General features: G+C 35.7%; 1 protein-coding gene across 5 annotated transcripts in view; it reads right to left on the bottom strand.

Annotated features, from left to right (window-relative positions):
• Positions 1-24155, bottom strand: part of TTC29 (tetratricopeptide repeat domain 29) — a 196076-nt gene that overhangs the window by 63393 nt on the left and 108528 nt on the right. For 4 of the 5 annotated variants that reach the window (XM_027890662.1, XM_027890657.1, XM_027890661.1 and 1 more), the window contains exons 6-7: positions 15551-15763; positions 10801-10886 (exon numbers count right to left, since the gene is read on the bottom strand). In XM_027890662.1, coding sequence (XP_027746463.1) covers positions 10801-10886; positions 15551-15763 — 299 coding nt within the window. The remainder of the gene's footprint in view (positions 1-10800; positions 10887-15550; positions 15764-24155) is intronic. The other variant, XM_027890658.1, reaches the window with a different exon arrangement.

Here is a 24155-nt window from a genome sequence, read left to right as displayed (position 1 = left end):
CGTTGTATCTACAATTAGTTACAGTGTAAAAATAAAATAATGAGCTCTGCTTAAATCCTCAAACTACAGCCTATTTGTGGTATAGCTCTTGCACTAATTTTCTAGCTAGCGGTGAATTTCTTATTTACCTCCTCTGCCAAGAAAAATATTAGTCAGATCTCAGGCCCAGATTTACTTCTCAGTTATCTCAGCATTACGCCAGTGTGACTCTCCTGGGGTTATTCCATTAACATAAAACAGATATACCAGCTCCTCCCCCAAGAACCCCCCACCCCCAAAATCCCACCCTTTATTTTTCATTGTTGTCACACCTGTACTTCTTTTATACATACATGAAAACATGCACACACCTCATTAGTATATAACATTAATACATCAGGGGATAATGGGCAAAACAGTAAAAATCGAAAGTATGAATCTATGTTGAATAAAGAATGTCTATCCAACTCAACAAAAGATTAATGCTACTACTTCTGTTTTGGTAAAATATATTACTCTGCCAAAAGCACAACGAGATAATATTGATTTATAACACTGTAACCTTAAAGGACACAAAAACATAGTTTCGTTCTCAGCTTTACACTTGATATTGTTGTCAAACTTTATTGGAAATACCTTTATTTTGATTTCTGAAAATCTAGCTGTGATGAGCCATTTCACAGCTGGTGAGCAGTAAAGATGCTTCTGCCTCATTTACAGACCTTGAACATGAATCAGACAATCAGCTGGAACATTAGTCAAAGAGATCACCAGCTAATGATTTCTGACAGGGACTGCAGTCGCAGGCCAAGGCCCAGCCTGGCTCGCAGCATCTGACAGTATTTTTCTGAAGCCAACAATAGGTGTTGCAAGACAGACAATGCAATAAAGTGAGACTACTGGCTTCATACCACTTAGTACCTCTTAAATACTTTCAGAAAAAAACCCATAGTTCTGGTGGTTGCTGAATAATCACTTTGATGCAGCCCAATGACAATAAAAGACAAGAAAACTGTATGCATAGGCATTCTGCAGTTCAGTGAACTCTGCCCAGAAGCTCCACAAGAAATGCATATTCAGAAATGATTAAAAATTTCAGTCTTTATAACCATAATATGAGTGGTTACAGTCCTGTGGCCATGCTGAGTAAGAAAAGTTTCACATCAAAAACCCAGATGTATTCTTATTTTGTCCAGAACACTGTGGGAGAGGTTGGACAGCAGTAAGAAAATTGCATTGTTTCGTGTAATGTATTGATCACAGTGAGAAGAGCTCATTGATCCCTGGAAAATCATGCACCAACACCATCTGAATGGCAGGCCACGCCTTGTTAGATGCCAAATGTACTCAGGCATAGTGAGCATCCATGGTAGAAGCAATAAAGCATTCCGTCTGGAACCACGCAGTTAAGGGACACAGAGGCTGGGTGCCCCACTGGGGAAAGAGGGAGCAGCCCCTGATTTGCCAGAACTCTTAGTTCTCCCTCTTTTCCCACAGCTGAAATGCACCAATTCAAATTCTGTGAATGTTAACTCCTTGCCAGTAGCTCCATCCAATTACACCGGACTGTTCTGTTTTGATAAATCAACAGAAAAAAAATATTCAGATATGCACAAACATTGTCATTCTTCCTACAGAGACATGACTTTTTCTGGAATTAGCCAAACTGGTCTGTTTCACAGCTGCTATTCCAGGGACTTCATTGTGGGTATTTTGACAATGTATAGCATAAGCACACACCTCGGAGCAAGGGAATCAGGGACAGGAGAGGGAAGTAGAAGAATCCACCCAGAAGTCTGTCTAAGTCACACGACAAAGTGGAACACCCTGGTTCAAGACTTTCCACAGGCTTTTGCTAGGATATGGCTATCACTGAGGTGCTGCCTGGTTCACACTGTCCCTGTGGGTAACTGCTCCATCCAGTCCACACTCCTCCCTCCCCTGATATACTTGGCTATCAAGTGCAATGTTTGCCTTTATGCTCTATAAATGCACAGCAATATATGCTTCAGGTTACTTGTGTCTGCATCGGTTGACGGGATTAAAGGAGGGGAGACAAACATTTCACTCATTCCTTAACATTCTATCAAGGTAAGACCTAGGGCTCTTTGTCTGTATCAAGTCTTATTTGTATTCTTCGCATAATATTCTGAGTATGTACATTTTGCTTTGATTCTGAGTGAATGATATGTAAATACAAGTAACTAATTGAAAAAGTTCCTTTTCCCAGAGTAATTTCAAACTTCTGTTGGCTTTCACAAGGTCAGGAGTTCACCCTGTTTGCTTCATTTTGCTGCACAGGAAACTTAAAAGAGATGAAATGTACAGATGATTGAATAAACATTAACTTGTGTTCCCATCCTTCTTATTTATTCTGTATTAGTTTCTGTATTACTGTCCTTAATTCTGACCTTCTGTGCCACTAATAATTATAATAATTCTGATTCTCTACACCAACAACTTTGAAGGAATGAAGTAATCATTTCTTTATTTCCTATACCCCATAAAGGGTTTTATTAAAATAAATAAAATTAAAAAAAAAAAATCATCCAGCTCCTTCAGAGCAAAAACCAAATGCAAGTGTTTTAGTTTGTTATTATTGTACAATTTGAAATCTTTATTGCAAAAGACATTGCCCTAGAAAAGGTTATTGTAATCTTTATTTAGGATGGGAACGTAATGTTTTCCAAACCAGCCACTGTTGACATATTTCTTCAAAATAAAGCATGGCTTAGCAGTCTGGAGTGAAGAAGCTTCATCTGTTACCCTTTAACAGCCATATAAGAGGAAAAAACAGTTTATGTATCCTTTCCATCCTGACAGATGTGACAATAGCTGGAAACACTGTGCCTGCCAAGAGCTTTTATCAAGTATGTTATAACAACTAGTAATAAGTGTAAATAATAAATGGCTACGCTCTTATGGGAAACGGTGGCAATACTAAACAATTTTTGGTGCTTGTTGATGGGAGTCTGCTAGTCTTGGAATTCCCTGGCTTCCCAGTAGAGTTTTGGCCTGACAATAAACAACAGTTTAATACTTTATCTAATCCCAGCCAGGAGGTAAGTTCAACAGCAAGCTTTTGCAGATGTTCACATCCAATAATCTATTCATAATTGATGAAACAGGGAGGTCAGATGTAATGGTTGCTACTATTCCAGCAACAAATAAATGGTTATTGACAAAACAAGGCAGTGTGGCGCTGAGTGCTGAGCAGTGACAAGCATGAAACAGTGCTGAGACAGAAGTAGTGATGTGAATACAGCCCCTCATCCTGAGAATTCCTCAATGTGATGTGTGGCACGAGGGCCACTCTGACACATAAGCAGATGGAGGTGACTTGTAAAGGAAAAATGAGATTCTGCCAGTACATAAGAGACAAAGGCAGAGCCGGAGAAAGGAACAAGGAGAAAGGGGTGGAGAAGATTGGAAATTTGGGTAAGTGCAATAATACGAATTGTTCAGAAATGTTTTTGTGTAGCAGCACTGTGGTCCAGATGTCTGGACTGCTTTTATCAGATTGTTATGTCTACATGAATGTACCTGGCTGTCAGATCACTGTAGCCTTCTAAGAATTAATATCATATTATATGTATGTGCATGCTTAACTGCCCATTACTTCTTAGACAAGGCATCTGTAAATATTCTTTTTCATCCTCATTAATATCTTTAGTCCAGTCTTAAACAGACATTTTTAACTACACAAAGTTTTCCTAGCTAAAAGCAAACAAACTAACAGTTAAAATTCGCATGACACAATAGTAAAAACTGCAGAGATAAACTAGGAAAGTATAAAAACAATTTACGTCAATTAAAAAACATCAGTTTTCTGTAAATATGGAAATTAAGGAAAAGTTTTCATTGAGCTGAAAATCTTATATTCTTTAAGTTTTAACCCATATAATGTAGTAAAAGGATTAATAGACTGTTCTTACTGACTGAATAAAACTTAAGTCATTTACATGCAAATAGACAGTTGAAATCTTTTGCATCCATTTCAGTGCTAAAAGATAGTATTTTTACAATGTTTACTGTTTAATATACTAGTATGAAAAACAGCAGAATGAAATGGTGGCCATTACTGTTATATTGTGTAGTCATAAAAAGATTTCAGACAGAAATATTTTAAATATTAATATTACTAAAATCATTTAAAGCACCAAGGAATGTGAAATCGATTTATTTAGAAGTACAATTTATTTCACACTTTGCTACCAATTCTTTTGATCAGCTCTGAAATAATACATAAGCTGAAAGCAAAAAAGCAAAACAAATTGCTTCTAGCAAGGAGGCAGGAAGCTCTAGGTTTTACACTGGCATGCTTCAGTGTTTTAACTTCTCAGGTTATTTATCTATCAAAGGATAAATTTTAAATTCCTTAAGATCTAATGGCTGAATCAAGACCTATTCTCCAATCTAGCCATCAATGGTCCTGATCAAGCAAGGTTGTTACAGATTTGCTCGCACCGGAATATATAAGTTGTCCCCCGAAGTCAATGAGAATAACTGAATTGAAATTTAAACACATATTTAATAAATGAATTGCTGTAGCTTGAACTATGCCAATTTGAGAAACCAATCTAATTTTAAAAGCCTTACTTTACAGAATATTTTTTTATAACCTGTTCATTAGAATTAACTATACAATGGAAAACAAAACCTCCCCACATTATGAATACATTTGCATTTAAGTACAAAATTTCCTGAGTTTGTACAGCATGGGTGCAAATGTTTCATTTCTCAAAACACATTAAGAGTCTAACTTCTGTAAGCATATTATCTAACGGAATTAGAAAACTTCTCATAGTTTTTCAGCAGTTTGCTACAGCCCTGGGTATAGTATGTGCAGTTTCCCTAATGGATATACACTAATGGACTGATGGTTCCTAAGGTCTTGGAAGCCATTGTTTCTCAGATAATATAAGCTACAAACTTAGACATGCTGCAACTATCTCTTTCCCTCAATTATATACAGCATTTAGGTGCTGAGGTTTAGTACAGCTAAGCTAGAAATCCAATATAGTCTAAAGTTCATAAGGTAAATAATCCCTATAACATGCAATTGTACTGCTTTGTCTTTTTTATTCCCAGCCTGTGAGAATGAAATGAGTGGCAGGTATTTAAAAAGAAAAGAAAAAAGGGGGTGAAAGAAAAAAAAACAACCAGCAGCATATTTTATTAGCTACTTTAAAAAAAGTTTCAATAGAGTACATAGAAAATGCCTTAATCACGTCTTTTAATTGACAGAAGACAGTTACTGGAGTTTTAGAAACTTCAGTCAGGGTAAGTTACTAATTGTAACCTTCTTTCCCATAAATCAGGGTGTATAGCTGTGTTCACAATCTGGCTCCTACTTTGCTGGGGAAAACATAAGGAAGAGCCATCTGCACTGGCCATACCTGGCAGAGAACATGCAGATTGTTCCATCCCAGCAACTATTATCAAAAAGGTAGGACCTGAGCAAAGGCTCCATGCCCTGGTGAAAATAGATGCAAGGATATTTTTATTCCATTGATGAGCAGTTTAAGTAAACCTCCAGTAAGGGACAATTTCAATTTGGTTCTTTGAGTTCAAACATAAGAGCTAGAAAGAGTTTCATGGAAATGATTCAGAGTCTTGATCTTGGAATATCTATTATGTAAATATACTTTTCCTGGTGCTGCACTGCAGTCCCCTCCATTTCTTTGCAAAGTCATATGGAAAGTGTTTGTGTGTGCAAGTGTGTGTGTGTACGTGTGTGTGTGTGCATGTGTGTAAGGCAATAATAAAACTTGCCATTTTGTAGCAGATATCCTGAGCCAAAATCTTAAAAAAAAAAAAAAAGAGTTTGAAGTTTGGGAAACCACATTTGATATGTTAAATAGCATGACTTCTAAATGCAGAATGTTTAATATATGTATTTTATGTGAGGGTGCATACATTTTGCAAATATATATAACCCCAGCAACTTTCATACTGTTTTGGAATTAAAACCAAACAAAATAATGTCCTCCAGGCACAGCCCCCAAAACTGGAGTTTTAAGTTTTGTCATCAACTTGTATTCAGATTCCTGAGAAAACAAGTGGTCAAACAATTCTGAATTCTGAAAGGTGTTATTGATTTTTCTAACAGCTCATGCAGTCAAATCTGCAACTCACTGCAGCTGCCTTACTCTTTTGGGATGTATGAATGAGTAAATTGAAAATTATCATGGATGAGATGAAAATCCACCCATTTATGGTGTTTGGCAGCCATTCTTATGGAATATGAGACTCCTGTAGAGTAAGGTTAATGTCAACAAGTTACTAGTACATTTATTTTTCATTGTTTCTATGAGAGAACAAGGAAATGTGGTAATGTGATTTTCTTATCAGGTAATAGATTTTTTATGTATTTAATATTTTCTGTTTCTCCCACTCTATAATTTTTGTATAACTTGACTAGTGTAATTCTGCAATAGTTCTGTATTTAAGAGTGTTTTCTTACAGATGATATTCTTGGTGGCACATTTATCTTGACAAAAATCCAGTTTACTATTCTGATGCCTCCAGGAATGATGACACTTTTTCTTAAACTGGTATGCCAAAATGTTTTTTAAGCACGTGATGCCATCTGCTAAGCTGAAAAGGTTACACTTCCTTACTACTGACTAAATATCACTTAGAGATAAATAAAGGACAATCTGGCTGATTTAAAAGAAAGAAGTTTGAAATGATTTCCATTAAATAGTATCTTTTAATGTGTCTTGTCAGTCTCCATTTGAGTGTTTGTTTTTGTGGTAAGAGAAGTTAGTAGTTTAGCTTAAACCTAAACTCAGTGACAGTAAACCTAAACCCAGATAGACACACTGACAAAAACATGTCTTAAGTTCAGCCTTCTAGTAAAGCACTAGAATAGTAAGTGAATCTCCCAGGAATGATGCTCATTCTTCTCAACCACCTTCCACAATGTTTGGAATAAAAGAGGATAACAGTCACTCTACCTTTTGGAGTTCTTTGACTCACTAAGCTCCTCCTTGATTCACCAAATCCATAAATATATACATACAGGCATAATCTACATAACTGGATATAATAGATACAATTAGATAAAATATATTGTACATACTAAGTTCAGAATACCTGCACCCCAGCTACAGTTATATTTTCTCTATCTGCATGAGTTAAGACAAAATTTCCAGCTGTTTTGACACAGAATTTTTCAGAAATTAAGTTTATGGCCATAAATCACCTCTGATTACTTTAACAGGGTCATTTTGAATGTGAAGATGTCTTTGTAGGTTCATAAATTTTCTTGATAATTTTGTGCCTGTGGCTTGTATATCGTAATTCTGACAATTCATGCAGATAGCATTATGTCATAAATTACCACATTTAGTTTGGCATGAATCTCAGGTACTCAAAAACACTGTCTACATTATTTAAATATGTAATATATATGAAATACAGGATTCAATATCCAAAATAAAGGAATACTTAGAAAAAACTAACACTTAGATGAAGAATGAGGACTGGATTTTTCCTGATGATTTGGGATGCAATTCTAATTGAAAGAAAAAAAAATCCATGATACCCTACACTTTGAAGCATTCTTGAAAGCCCAGTCTAAAAAAAATTCCCACATCCAGCATTACATTACAATACCTCATGCAAGATTCCTAATGACACAGAAGTGTCTCACTTAATACTCAGCTCATATAATGAGTGTGAAGAAAAAAACAAGTAAAGAGTAACTTTTACTTTAAAATTAGCCTAGATGGAGAAATCTGCCTGACAAAATCTATAGTGTTTAAGATAAAATCTATAAAATGTGAACTATTAGTATTTTGTTGAAAAACCATTAGGCTTGATTATAAACCAGATGATATGAAAATATTACGAACATACCCCACTGCTATTGAACACAATTAGTTTTCAGGCTTTTAAACTTGCACACACTTATATTTTTACATCTGAGTGGCTCCACTGAAATCAATCATATATATCAAATAAAATTAAACTAATTTATACAGATTATACGCCAAATCAAATCGCGTTAGATTAAACACATAGTGCCCAGAAAATAAAAAACCTCCTCTAACAAAACTAGCCCATTCGATACAAAGTGACTGCATATTTTTTTTTTATAGAATAGGCTTCAGCTTAATCATTTCAACCTTTAATTACTGCATCAGATAATGACTATTTTGAACATATGCTTCTCCGCTCTGCTAGAAGACATGAATGAAAGAGAAACAAGTTCATATGCATTCTACTGTGTGTGCATGTTGGGGGAGGGAGCAGCAGGCTAAAGAGCAAAGGGAACCAAGTGGCAACAATTGGAGGAAATGGTGTCTGTAACAGCTGCTCCTTTCAGATTCCCCTAGAAGGAGACTGCCTGAGGTGGACCACAGCACAAAAGGATAAAGAAGATGAAAACTGATGCAAAGCAGGGAAATAACTGCTGAGACCCCTGAGCCTACACCCGAATAGTCCCAAGCTGTGTGGCAAGACCTCTTTAGCATGCTACAGAAGCTGGTGATGAACTACATATTACCATGAGGCAAACTGGCTCCAAGCAGTATTGTCTGCATGTTATGTGTAATGATAACCAGTGCTCCTCTGGGAACAGGATGCAATGATTTCATCTCCGTAAGCATCTGAGCTCCCCTTGGATACAGAGACCATTAAACTGAGAACAGAAGGGTAAATTTTAGGCAATGATTTCCAATTGGAGAGTGAGGACAACTTGTGCTCTACACTACTGTCAACCACTGATACTTTACTGCTGTCTGTGTTGATCGTAGGACAATAGGAAATAAAACTGTACCCCTTGTGCTAAGTCCCACAGCACACAGTGTATTTTCTGAATGACAGCACTTGATAGGTTTCTTATGTAATATTATTAGAAATGCCATTATATTAGGAAATGCCACTCTATTCATGACACAGAAAAGTACTGATATTTTCATTACTGTTAAAATAACATTTTATACTCCTAACATAGTGTAAAATTTATTTTGTACTACAGAGACCTTCTTGCCCTTTTAACATAATTGCACATTGCTTTAACTGCCTTTAACGGGGACTAAAAACAATAGGCATAACCTATTATTTATATACTTTAAATTAATAGTAGTAAGTAGTATATTACAAAATTCAAGGTTTCAGAAGCTCCCTTAAAAAAAATACCTGCATGCAACAAAAAGAAATAGAACTTCCAAATGATTGCTGTAACTTTTTGACAGGAGACATGGGGGAGCAATGAAACAAAAGGAGTAGCAATAAAATGTAGACACAATAGATCCTGAGGAAATAATGTCAGGACACCTAATAATTCTGACACTTTCCATGGTAGTTTGATCCTTGGTATATCCAGGAGACCATGCAGTCTTGTTCATTAATTAATTTCTCCTGTGATGGAGAGATCAAACATGTGTACAGGTTTCTCTATTTAGCAAATTTGCTTATTTTCACAATTCAAACAATGTAGTGTGACTCTCAGAAAATCAAAAGAAAAGTTGTTCAGACAAGAATGCCGACACACTTGTCAGTCAGAAAACAATGGCAGGTAAACTGCAGTACAAAAAACACGAGTCTGACCTATCATACTGCATTCCTGGGAGAGGTAAAATATTATATTCTTATTAGTGTTGCAACTATTAGATACAATTTTATAAAATTATATGTAGCTTTTAAATTTTGAAATACTTTCACATTGAGCTATAGACTTTACCAGATGTGAAAACAGGCTCCCACTTTCCAGAATCCAGTTGATTTATACAGAAGATAGGACTATCAGCATGGAAGATTTATGTATAAAGATAGTCAACAACTTTTAGAAAAATCGTATCACAAATGACAAAAAGCATGTAAAGGACATTTTGAGACAGAAACCTAGAACCCCTCCTACACTGCAGAAGCCAAGTAAGTAATATTAAATATATGCTGAATTCATTCTGTGACTTCTATTGCTCTATTTCTGAAAAAAAAAATAAACCATCACAACAAATACCCACAATGAATGACCTCTATAAATCATGTTCAGTAATTGAATACCGAGTCACTCTGCAGTTAAAGGAACAAACAGAAACAATAATTATCCAGCTGATTAATTATAATAATCAAGGACAAAATATTCAAACCAATTAGTTTTCCACAGAATATTTCTAAGAGGATCATGGAGGACTGTGACTTTTCTGATGACTGGCACAAACAAATCAAGTTGCTGTTTGTCTTTCCTCACACACTGAATCTGTGAGGAAGTAGAGAAACCCTCCTTTCAGACAAGAATTCCACATGTAGAACTCTCATTGTCTTAGAATTATTAAGGCTCAAGGGAAACAAGAGAACAGTAATTTGAACTCAAGTATTGACAAAAGGTATTGCATCATCATTACAGCTTTTCATACCAAAAGCAATTCATATTCTTCTAAATTCCTCATGTTCTGAAAAACTCAATATGTAAATTGATATATTTTTCATTGTTGCTCAGAAATATACTGTATCAAACTAATCTGAAAAAAAAAAAAAAGGTGTTTTTACAAAACTCTAGCTAAATAAAAACTGTTTTATATATGCATATATACAGGAAAAGGAAAGCTAGTCACATATAATCTGAATTGTCAGTTTATATTATTTCTACAGATCCAAGTATGGAAACTTGGACTCTATCAGTTCTGGAATTTATTGGAACCAGAAGTGCTTAGCCACATGGATCCCTGCCTACAGAACTTGATGCAGTTGTATAAAAGGTCTGTGAGCCAAGGCTCTCCAAGTTTTTTCCACTCCCCAAATGTCTAGGATGTCAAGGAGGCAGAGAAAGGCACTGAGAAAGCTAAAGCAACTTTAAAATAAACTTACTGATAATGCTGTCTGTTGTTCTCCAGAAAAATGATATGCCAAACTTAAGCAATATGCAGCTTCTCCTTCCATCTTTACATTACCTGCTAAAGAAAGGATTGAAGTTACCATTACCAATGTAATCTGAACTAAATGACATTAGTGTAGACAGTTCTTGTGGGTTCTTAAATAATACACAGATGTTAAAATACTGTAGCAAATTTTTCCTTCTCCTTACCCCTGCCATTTATCTCTTTCCAAAACCATGCAGTGGTAATTAAAGAGAGGCTGTGGACTTGAACAAAGTTCAACAAGAAGGTTCAGCAAAGTCAGAGAATGAAGTAAAATCAAATTAACAGGCTGTAATGTTCTCTCCAATTGACTACTAACTGTTTAATAGTCCCAGTGTCTTCACTTTAGGAATATACAATATACAAAATAAAAAGTAGCTGCAAATATGTAACAGACCCTAATGTATAATCACAAAAAATATGTTGATCAATAAATTTTGCTAATGTGAACCTTAGTAAAACACCAAGAGAGAACCATCAGTAGACCAGTTTCATCTCTCTTGTTCTCAGGGCTATTTTACAAGCTAATGTAGGCTAAAATAGCTAAAAAAATAGGCAAGTTATTCTTGCAAGCAGTAGTTATAGAAAATTCTGCACAGGCAGTTGCTAACTGAGGTACATCTGCTTTTCCATGCCAGGTTTTGTTTCACTGATACTGATCTAACAAACTACTTGCTGGTCTTTTTTAGCTATTTTAGCCTCAATAGAAAATCACTGAGGCTAAAATACTGAAATAAATATGCATTAATTATATAAGTTCTTACTATATCACACTATATTCAAAAATTTCCCTCCAGAACATTTAAAAAACTTGTAGATAAAATTATATCTTTCTTTTGCTCAATATCAATCTACTTCAACACACTGAATAGCAAAAAATAAACTTGAAGCATAACTGCACGTCAGGGAAATTTGTAAAATGCATAAATTAATACAGTTGCAATGAAAAGGGAGATTATCTGCTCACAATTGTCAGACTAATTCTTTCTGTCCAAACACACAGAAGCCTATATTTAGTTCTGGAACTCTCTGACTGATAGCAATTGCTGAGGGCATAGCAATTTTCTATCTATAGCACTTAATATGTTATTTAAAATTACTAAAAGACTGTAAATCAAAAACCTCATTTTTTCTCCCCAATATTCAATATCCCTTAAAAGGCTTAATAAGGCCAAAGGGTAGTTTTACAGAAGAATAATGTTCAAAGGTTCTAGGGATGTAAAAAACTTTCTTCCTCGCTCAGGAACAATTTGAGAGTCTGAAGTGGGTAATATCTAATCCTAATTCACAAAATACATAACCACAGATGATGGTCCAGAAGGACAGAATGGACATTATAGATGGCATCTTGTACCCATTTGGCTCTGGAATGCGAACTGGAGAACTCCTCAGAAAAAAGTTCTAAAATTTAAAGAGAAAAACAGCATAGTGATATTCAATACATGCCTTATGAACTATTGAAAGTGATTGATCTGAAGTAATGGCACTGGAACATCTGCCCGGTCAAAGTAAGTTGTGGAAGGCATCAGATCCATTTTGACAATCTCTTAATTTCCAGTAGTTTTCACTAGCAATAAGAAGCTGTTGATGGGAAATTTCATCAACAATCTTTCTAGCTACTAGAGTGATTATTAGCAGCAGCAGTTTTACTCCAGCTGTGATTTAAGCATGTATTATAGACAACAGCTATAGAAAAAGCTAAAAGCTTATACTTGATCAGATGCAGCTGAAAGAAATGGAGAAGTTATTGGCTACATGTATCCTTCTTCAGCTGCTTTATTGTATTGGCATTCTCAGTATTTGGGTACATTCTCCCAAGAGAAAAGTTCTAAACAGCCAACTAACAAAACAGATCTACTAAAGTGCACGTAACCCCAAAATAGGTTATTTAGTCATTTAACTAAAAGAAAAATTTAGCCAAATACAATCACAGAATCATAGAATCAGCTGGGTTGGAAAAGACCTCTGAGACCATCAAGTCCAACCCTTGATCCACTACGACCACGGTTACTAGACCATGGCACTAAGTGCCACATCCATTCCCAATCATACAGTTAACAAATTAAACATTCAGTGTGGAAAGAATTGAATTCTTGCCCCCTAAGTCCTGTTTGGCTTATTTCCCCAAAATTACCACAAAAAAGCATTTAGATTTCAAATGGTGTTTCAAAGTATTATTTTTCAGGAGATAAGGCAATAGAGAAATTTTGGTTCTTTAGCATTACTGAACTCAAAGACTATAGAATAAAACCCCCTGAATCTGAAATAATTTGCTAGCACTTTTTAAAATAATAAACAGCAAAATTCACACAGGATTAGACGCCCGAAAGCTTGTTCATTTTCTCCAAGAGTATCTGCAGGCCTAATAAAGGTATTTCTTTTTATTTCTTTGTTTCACTGAATACATTTTATACTTTTCTATGGAATGCTATGTCATACTATCTACCTGTATAGGCACATATTCATTTGTGGCAAAGTTAATTTTAAAATTTGGAAAATCTTTTAGATTTTTTGGGCCATTTTGGATATTTTAATTCTATCTATCCCAGCTATTACTCAAAGACTGGGAAAGAGATTAATGTGGGCATACATTATTAAATTAAAAAAATGTATCTAATGTATCTGGTTATAAATATTGAATTAATATTATCTATTAATTGTATGTGCAATTCATATGCAAAATATGCCCCTTAAGGAATACCATGAAAGGCTCTTGAATTGCTGTGCATGGAATAAGATTATTATTGGAGAACTGCTATCTTACTTCTGAGAAGCCCTCCAAGTAATCATCTAGGAAAATCATCCAGAAAAAGTAATTCTGTAGAAGTGGACCATTAACAGTATCTTTCGAGAAAAAAAGCATTATTAAGCTTCCCCCCAAAAAAAATCTGGAAAAATATGTATGTTTTCATAAAGTCACCTGGTAAGATTTGCTTTCTTTTTTCTATTCCTCTCATATGTAAGAAATGCTCCAGAGCACAGTATTTCCAGCTGATCAGCATCTCACATTACATGTAACATTCAAATGCTATTCTAATTCCCCCAATCCTAAACCTATCCACACATGGGTAAAGCTTCCAAGAGCCATTACCTAGAACAAGACAACTATCATGAGGAGTCAGCACAGATTTCAGACAGTGCTTCACCAACCTGATGGCTTTCTATGATAAGACAAAAGGCTTGGTGGAAGAAGGTAAAAAAGTGGATATTTTAATCTCAATTTTAACAAGGCTTCTGACACCATCTCCCATAACATCTTTATACAGGTGCTGATGAAGGATCACTTAGATAAACAGACAGGGAGGCAAACTGAAAGTAGGGGAGCTGCTGGCTTTCAGCAGGGTGTAAGCAGCAGCTCACACCAGGTCCAGTGGAAGGCCAGTCACTAGTGGTGTACTCAGGGATCAATACCAGCACTAATAATAATAATGTCTTAATTAATGACCCAGATTGGGGTGATCAAGTGCACCCTCAGCATGTTGCAGACAATACAAAACTGGGGAGGAAGGGTTGATCCAGAAGGCAGGTGACTGTGCTGCCACTCAGAGGGACTTGGGCTGTCTTATGAAGTTCAGGAAGGGGAAGTGCCCAGGCCTGCACCTGGGACAGGATGACCCCAGGGACCAGCTCAGGCTGTGAGCTGACTGAGTGGAAAAAACCTCAGCAGAGAAGGACAGCAAGTCCATGAGGCAGCAATGCCTGTTCATGGCAGAACCGACCAATGGGATTCCAGGCTGCATCAGGCAGAGCATTTCAAGCAGGTTATGGGGGGTAATCCTTTGCCACTATTCAGCATTGGTGTGCCCACCCCAGGAGTGCTGACATAGCAGAGTGAGTCCAGCAAAGTGTTGCAAAGATGACTAAGGGGCTGGGAGCATCTCTCCTATGAGGAGTGGCTGAGTGAACTGGAACTATTGGGATCACAGAAGAGGAGGCTCAGGGGTGACCTTATTAGTACATAAGTAAAGCAGAGGGAACCAGACTCTTCTCTGTGGTGTTCAGCGACAGGGCAAGAAGCAAAAGGCACAAGATGGAATTCTATCTGAACTCAACAAAAAACTTTGTAATTGTGAGGGTGTTTGAACAGTGGAAAGTGTTTCCCAGAGTTGTTATGGAGGCTCCACCTGTGGAAATACTGAAATCTTGACTAGATGTAGTCCTGGGCAGATTGCTCTAGCCAATCTGATGATTTCCAGAGGCCTCTCTTCCTATCTCCACTATTCTGTGATTCTCTAATTTGCTACTTTAGGTTTCAGAGTATTTATGTATATTAAGATAATCAGAAGAAGAAAACTTTTTTTGCAAGTACTTAATAACTACGTAGAGTGAAAAGGTTGTTTTCTGTCAGATAATATCACTCAAAAATTGCCAAATCAACAGTGACTAGCAATCAAAATCAGTGACCTAAGCTTCCATCAGTGACCTCACTTTCTGATTATGGGCTCACAGTTTTACGTTATTATTCCCACAAGATTGTCAGGTTTGTTTAAAGATAAAGCTTTGAAGAATCTAAAAGTTTCTTTGCTGTCAGCAAGAAGGCATTTCTGCCTTAGTGACATCTGCAAGTGTATTGATAGCATTTGTCTTTGAATTTCACAGGAAATAATCACCCAAACCCTTCACAATTTCTACTTTACTCTTGGGAAAATCATGACATGCACAGAGAATAAAGGAATGGGAAAGCATTATTTTCCACCTACCTTCTTTTGCCATCTTTAAAGCTTTTATTAGTGTTTTGATGGCCTCTTGGTGTTCTTTATTTTCTAGCATTTTGTCTGCTAGTAATGTATAAATTCTCCAGAGATGCTCACATGCCAGTAAATTGTAAGTATGGCCTGTCTCATCCTTCCATGATGATCCCTCTGCTAGCTGATAAAATGCTTCATAATGCTCAGCAGCTTCCATGACATGACCTGAAAAATGTCATTCATAATTAAAATCAGTTCAATCAACAAAAGTTTTAAAAGTCAGTAGACTATAATAATTTTATTATTAGAAAGTAAGTTTCAGCCAAAGATTTCACAGATTTCTCAAGAATCTTCAATATGTAACTCATAGATCACTAGAAAATACTGTCAAATCTCACAGTGGCCAGTAATGCTATAATTTAGGTTTATGGCACTTTAAATGATCTTTCCTTTGTAGATGCACAATGTTAGGAGGGTGTGATCCCAGGATTTTCTAGAAAGTAAATTTATTCTAAATTCCTGAATATAGCCTTTGTTGTTCTCATAAATTAAAATTACATCTACGCATAAATAATCACAATTGAAACCCTTCCTTAAGTTTCTTTTTTCATAATGAAAACCTATGCTGAAAGATTTCAAATGCGGAGGGTAAAGGTATCAAAACTGTGGGGAAAAAAATTATAATCGTTATTTAAATAAATTAATTTATGAAAAAAGAATTATTATGCAAAGTGATTTATTCAACAGTTATTACCAGGCCAGCTCTGGTGAGTATATCTAGTAGATTTACTGCAAGAGCATTAACCATTGATAAATTAATTATTGAGCCTGAAGTAATATACTTCAAGGTCTTCAATAAGTTACTCAAATATCTTTAAGGTAAAGCGAAGTTTGATGATAGAGTTCAATTCATTTTAACATGCGAGTGGTTTTCCTTCTACCTTCAATTTAGATTTATCTCTGTGCATACAATTCAATCGAGGAGATTTCTATGTTTTCTGGACAATGGACATTCAAAGCCCTTGGAAAGAACAGAAAAGCTTTTCCTCATACATAATGGGTACAGAAAAACTGCTGTGAAGCAGGTGAGACCATTTACATTCAAAAGAATTAAAACCCCCCACATTCTGGTCACAGTACCTTGTTTAAGAGAGAATATTCTATAGCAGGAAGAACTGGTGAATGTGACCCTGCCTTCATGAGTTTGTGTGTGTGATGGAGGAATCTTGTCCCATAGATCATCAACACTATCAAATGCTATTGATATTAAAAGCTGAAACAAACCATAAACTAAGCTCATTTAGATGTGATGGTAGCTTACACCTCCTCTGAAACATAATTTATAAGGAACTATTACTGTTTTGCAGATTTTTTTTTTACAGTGCTGCATTCAAACTGCAAAAAGAACCAGGAGGGAGAAAAGTTGTTTCCCAGCTGTAGGAAAGGAAGGGAGAAAAGCATGGAGAAGGATCTTCTTTAAGCATTCCTAGAGAAATTAAAGCTAGTTCCGAAGGCCTCTAGCTAACGTAGAGGCAGCAGAACAGCTATGACAGATTTCTCTTATTAACTCAATTTAGATTTGTCTTTTGCATATGTTACCCCTTTATAACCATGCTTTCAACTCTGCAATATAAAACATAACTCATCTTTATTAGAATTAAATTTATTTTCATATTAAGCTTCTCTGGTGATTAAAATGAGTTCAACTAAAACCGACAAGCAGAAGAAACTTCTCTTTCAATGTGGCAACGAATCAAGTGAGTTTCATAGACAAATAATTTTAAGGCTGTACAACCTGTGATTCGTGTAAGAGTCCCAGAGGACACAACAAGTGCTGAAGAGTGAAGTGCCAGGTGAAAGGCAGGGAAAACAGGAGATCTATACTTTCTTTCCAAAATATCATATACTTGACATCAGACTGAACCAATAGAAAGGCATAGGGAAATTATCACAACCAGTAGAAGCTGTTTAGGGACTCACTGACAGTACATGTAACAGGAAACAGAGATACGGACTTGCTAAAGCCACATGAAAACTCCTGTCTGTTTTCAAGAGGCTTCCAATTTGAATTTCCACCTATCCTGTCCAATGAACTTCTTAGGGCACCGTCAACTTGGAATTCCATTTATCCAAGCTGCTAAATGCAGATTTAAGATACTGATTGAAGAAGCTGATTTTGGCTTTGTGACAAATAATGGAAAGTTGAATTGAAATTTAACATCAGTAGCTAGATCTAGCACTTTGTTCACTTCTATAGTCACACGCACATTCACAGCCCTACTTGAAATTCTTCCCAAAGTTCAAAAATAAATTGATTGTTCTTTTGAAAGGATATTCTCATACATTTCAGTGATCTGGATCCACTACATGTGTATGGATTCTTTAGAATAATAGGATTTGATTCACGTGTTACTCAAAATGTTTCATAAGAATGAGAAGCAGCAAACAAATGAGTAGTATCACCTGGATGTCTAATTTGAAGCTGAACAAAGTATCTGAGTTTCTCCTAAAACTCTGTAATCTAATCTTTTAATGGGACACACCATTTAGGTAAATACCTGCAATGTTAAGAACTTTGTTTAGATTGTTAGAACTCTCAGGTAGGGTAGCTCTGTTCCATGCTTGACAGAGCTGTGACCTGACATTCTTTTTGCCAGGTCTCAGTGAAACCTCTTTGGAAACAATCCATCTATATCAAGCTTCAAAATGCAAGAGCAATATAATCTTTTTGGTGCTAGTCAAATGGACCTATATTACCTTTGGCTTCACTGAATTGCCAAGATTGTGAAGTAGAAAGTAAAAAAATCTGCTCACAGAAATATCAAAAAGAAAATAGTAAGCAAAAAGCCAAAACACTTGCTCGTTCCCTAAACAAGGAAGGGATGTAATTACTGACCTGAAAGCCCTCATGTGGCTGCAAATTTTCTTACTGAAGATGCTTTTAAATAAAATTAGCTATTTGGAGACTTCTCAAATTCATGGATGGCAAAACAATTTAGACTTTGAAATTCCAGGAAAACAATCTGGAATCCCTTGTTGCCATTGGCAAATGACATATCAGCCTATTTCTTTAATCCGTAATGTTTATGTGAAACTCAAAAATGTTGTGGGTAAATAATCTTTTCAGGGGGGTGGCATGTTTATTCCCTGTCATGAGTCAGTTCAGCTGGAATTGATCTGGTCAGTGCAATGCAATTTTTAAACACTGAACCATTGCAACTGCTGGCTGCAGACATATGTAGATGCTGCCTGAAAATCTTGAAAAACATTAGAAGAAAGTAATAAGCCAATTGCAGAACATTTCTGAGAGTAAGAGTATTTTTATTTCACTTGAGCAGTGACAAGGCAGAGTTCTAAACGACTTTTATTATCAACTAAAAGAAAAAAAAAGGAGACAAAAAAGGAAAGTGAGAGGAAAAACAGTGAAGTAGGAAAATCACTTGGAGCACTTTGCAGAAATGTATTTTTTTTATCTCTAGGAATTCAAAGAAAAAATCCAGAAGGTGTTTCTTGGAAGTCTATGTTTGAAAAATCTATTTGCAAAATGTTACACCAAGCAGTAAAGCTACTTTAGGTTGGCAACATTAATAGCAATTGCATGTTTCTTCTCACAGTGCCATGCAGAATTTAGCTCTGTGGATACTAAATGGAGTTTAAGAACCTCTGATATATCTCTTCCTTTTGTATAAAAGGAATCAAAAGCCAGAAAGGTAACTCTTACAACATATGTACAACCACTACTAAAATTTTACAGATTAATATAACTCAGGGCATAACAAAAGAAACCCAGTCAGCAATAGTTAATCTTAAATATGGGAGGCAAACATTGTCACAATATAATTTTGGGAGTAAAAAAATTGGTTTTAAACAATTATATGAATATAAGACATTACTCAGCACCAACAGTGTCAAATTTTAGAAATTCCTTTTATTTTCATAGATACTACATATATGTATGCACAAAGATTTGTGCTACAGTTTTCACTGAGTTGCTTTGAAGTAAAAGCATAAATCTATTCATTCAAGCCAAATAATTCCATGTAATTTTGTAAATATTGAAGAGAAATTTTTTTTATTATCTAAAACTTCCTTTATAATTCCCCTTCCTAAAACCCAGTCGAAAAGTACACATTTGTTACATCAAAATAGATATCAAACCAAAAGGGGTATACATAAGGAGACTACTATTTTGCCTTTTTTTTTTTTTTTTTTTAAGTAGAAAGATTGACTAGATATTAACACAAATGGGTTTAAATGTGAAGCTGCCATAAAAGCAGGCACATAAATGTAATTCTCCTAGCCGCTATTTTGATGCACATTTTTGATTCCATGAATATTTTATGAAATGGCCCAAACTAAAGCCATATAACATTCCTGCATTACTGATGCTTGCGCCCGTAAGCTACAAACATTAGAGGCATGATTGAGTGCATTAAAATGAACTCATTCAGCAGTGCATTGATTACTTGAAGGAGAAAAAAAAAAAAAGTTACTCCCACTTAAGAAAACAGCACACAAATTTGAAGTTTTCAATACTGAAATTAAAGATGCTAATTTGAATAATGTGATATTTAATAAATAAAGGCAACACAAAACTATCTAGAATTCTCCACATAGGGTCCTGACTTTAATTAGGTGAGATGTTAATTAGGTCCACAGATTGCTTCCAGTAGCATACAGGTAATTTAAAATGTCACAATCTGCAAAATACAGTGACTGACCTGCTCTAGCTCCATGCCTCAGCAATACTGAGAGCACCTAATGATTTCCTTTGCTATCAGCTCGTATATTTACCAATGAAAATACTGCCACAGAAACAAGTGCCCAAGAAAAGTGACAGGCCTGTTAGGTACACTGCTTCAGCAGCACTGCTGTAAGCAGAAAGCACATTTAATTCTAAATTGGAAACAGTTGTTGAGGACTTCAGGAAAATACTCCACTGCAGCTTAAAACAACAACCTAAAGGGACAATAAAGCTTTAAGCACATTGTAGCATGTTTTAATCTAGAACTAGAACATCTTTTGCTGTTGGTTATTTCACTGCACAATGTGAACACAAAATCTGGTTGAAGCAGCAGTCAACAGCAACAATAAACCGAAAAGATTATTATCATCTGAAAAAGTGTAAGCTTACATTTCAGTCTAACTGCTTGAGCTACTTGTATTAATCTGAGTTCCTATGTTCAATTGTGACAATTATGGTAGCACTATTCATGTTGAAATATTTAAGAATCTGTCACAGTTTCCAATGTCAACCACTATCTACAGAGGTTGTTATAAGTCTACCACAAAGGTGTATTCACAGGAATCATAAAGCAAGGCTCTAAGGGATTTAAGATAAAATTTGTGGTTCCATAACTCTACAAGATCCCTCTAGAACACAACCCACCGTCAGACAATAATCAAAGTGAGTATTAGGATAATGGATTAAAACTTATATTAATTTAATTTACAGGAGCTGCTAATATTTTTTCAGAAAGATTCTACAGGAAGTTTTAGCAAAGTGACACAGGCAGTACATAAGAATATTGTAATGACCAGGCTGGCTCTTCATGGGGTATTTCTGACCATTTCCCCAGTTTGACAATACACTAGTAGATCTTACCTGGAGTCCAAGCTGCCTAAGGCCAACTGAGAGCATGCCTGAGAAGCAGAAGGCTTCAGGACACAAAGGAGAAAGAAAGAAAGAGATAAAAGGAAAAGTTGAACATTACACAACCTGAGATACGGCATTAGGGGACTGAGACTGCAGTGCAAGAAGACAGTATTTTATCTTCCATTGTCTGAGTCAAAAACTCCTGCTCACATTACTTAAGTAAGTATGCGTTGCCTGAAAAGAAAAACTTACTTTAGTGAGCATTAGAGCTTATATAGTCTTGTCCTCTGAGGACCTAAATTACTTTCCTTAAAGCTCAAATACTCAAAATATACCTATACAAACCTAGAGGGCAGTGCAGACTGTAGCACCCACAGTAGGACAGTCCACAGTATATTATATCACACCATCAACACACTATGATATTAAACGTGTTCTAAAAAGGTGTTGCTTAAAGGGCTCTCTAAGAGACACCTCAGAACTTGGGGGTAATGCTGGTTTGTCAGGTTGTTTGCCTGCCTGCTCTCTAATCCCTTCCCCTTCTGCTGCCAGCACTACTGAGCTGCAAAGAGGGAAGGTTTTCCCACAGGCAGCTGAAATGACAGCTGCTTTGGGGATAGTGTACTGTGGTGCAGCAAGACCAAAAAAAAAAACTGAAAAAACCCAACAACTGAACAGGTCCCATTTGAAAATTCACTAACTTGTCTGTTTGACATTCATATTCAAATGAACCAACACACAAAATTCTGCTTTACAGTTAAAATCCCTTTATATTTTTAGATTAACATATTTGTCAGATGCCGCCTTCTAATTTGTTTGATTATATATAAATAAACACTTTTTGATATATATAAATTTTAATCTAGAGGACAACATTCCAAACAGTGTTGAACATTAGCTGAATGACAACACACCCATTTTAGAGAGAATGGAATTCTTGCTTCCTGATAACATTCAAGACTTCTTTCAGGTTTGCAAAGCATCAAAGTGCTTTCAATATGCCAAGGCTACCCAGGATGCAAAATGCATTCAGGAAGCTCACACTGTAAGGCTCCAGGCTCCGGATAAGAGCAGGTCCACACTCAGTGGGATGCTCACATTTCAGGTTTAACAAATATTTCAGTGTCTGTAGGTGAATATCCAAATGCAGAGAGGAAGGGAGCTGAGAACTCAATGATGAATGGCACATACTTTGCAGTTCTCTTTTTCGGGGCTTGAGAGTTTAAGTTCAACAGAACTAAATGAAAACAAGCTATATTAGCATTTAATTTCAATGATTAATATGATAATTATCTTTTAAATACAGTGTCACTGAAGCAGATTAGTTTCACTAAATTATTTTTTTTGCTAACTCATGTCAAATACTTGCCTCAGCTTAAAAATTTTTTTATTTGCAGTAATTACATTTTATTCAGATTCTACCTAATTTCCCTTACTTTTCATAGCTTCCAATAATAAATTTAATATCAGATGCAATGCTCCAGCACTGGAGCTGTTCTGTGGTGCAGATAATTTTCTTCAGAAGCACCTTTGAGTAGCAGGCTGGACTAATGGCCTGCTAAGGTCCCAACCAACCCGAATGATCCTCTGAAGAGCGAGATATAGTCTTATTAACAGCTTCATATTTGTTTTACCTATGACTTCTGGAGATTATTGGTAATGGCTAAGCATGTGCAACCCCGTCAGCTCTCAGTGACACTGGGAAGGCACCTCTGGAAACAGAAAACCTCCTTTATCAGTTACTAAAAGGAAACACTGCCTGGTCCAGCTACAGTAGTCCAAAACCTTGCAAAGCTTTGAAGCCAAGAAAAAAAAAAAAAGTCTGTTAGTGAGTGGGCAGCTTCAGCTCAGTACTAGTCACTAACCAGTAAATAATTAAAATACCTTGGAAAAGACAGGTAAAATACAAGCAGCAATGTCAGTAATAGACATGAAAGAGAAGAGAGGGGAAAAAGAATTTAAAAAAGCAAAGAAATAATTCATTTGAAGTTTTAATAAAGTTTCATTTGCAGTCTTGTTTAAAGATATATCAGACTTTAGGGATGTAACCTAATTACATTTTTATTCTAAGTTCTATTCAAAGATCTTGGACTTTGAATCTTTAACACAGATCAAACACAGTATAATTTACTCATGGCTATCAATACTTTAAAAATATCTCTTCATTAAATGTCATAGTCTTATGAACATTCACATGAAGCCAACAGAGCAACATTTGATACCAAAAACATTTAAAATATGATTCTTACAGAAGTGTCTATATGAGCGCCACACATTGTATTCAAGCACACATAAAACATTTTCTGTAAAACATTTCTGATACAACCACCTCTCCTAGTTCAATGTAAATAGCAATACTTTTTCAGTAATTTGAACTTAATTGAAAATGAACTTTACAGTCACCAAATACCTGAGAACAGAAACTAATTTAAGATCTTTTTCATATGTGAAAACTTTTAATGAAAATGCAAATGACAGTTTAGAATTAGCACTCCTGTGAATATTTTGAAGACCTTATTACAAAGCAGAATACAGACCTGTCCCCCAGGTGTTATATCAGAACTGAAAGGCACTCTATTTGAAGAACTAGGCTAGAAAAGTGGCAGTGACAGTGAAAGAATTAAGAAAACTTACTTTTTCTGTAGTGTAAAGAATATTATTACTTCTCTGTGCTTAATAACAGACCTTGATTTAAATCAACTGAAGGAAAAGCATGAAGAAAATATTTCATTTTCACGAGATTTATTTTTAGAAGTGAAAATAAGAATGCTACAGAATTCTCTTATTCAAAACATCTTCATTGCCTACCAATGGCTTTTAAAAAATAAGAATAAAAATAACTATATGAAGAATATTTTTATGAACTCAACAGGCAGACTTTCTTAAGGCTGTACTAATTAGAGCTGAAAACATTCCTAAATTCTATAACATCCATTCAAGACAGTACCTGCTTGTTCAGTAACAGTAACAACCCTGTTATTTACTGGGGAACCACTTTCTGCACTTGCAGGTGGAGGAGCT

This window comes from Empidonax traillii, unplaced genomic scaffold, assembly GCF_003031625.1.
Source record: "Empidonax traillii isolate 1590-97213 ecotype Southwest subspecies unplaced genomic scaffold, ASM303162v1 scaffold293:size840699, whole genome shotgun sequence".
Classification (NCBI taxonomy): domain Eukaryota; kingdom Metazoa; phylum Chordata; class Aves; order Passeriformes; family Tyrannidae; genus Empidonax; species Empidonax traillii.
This window is presented reverse-complemented; position numbering and strand designations above follow the sequence as displayed.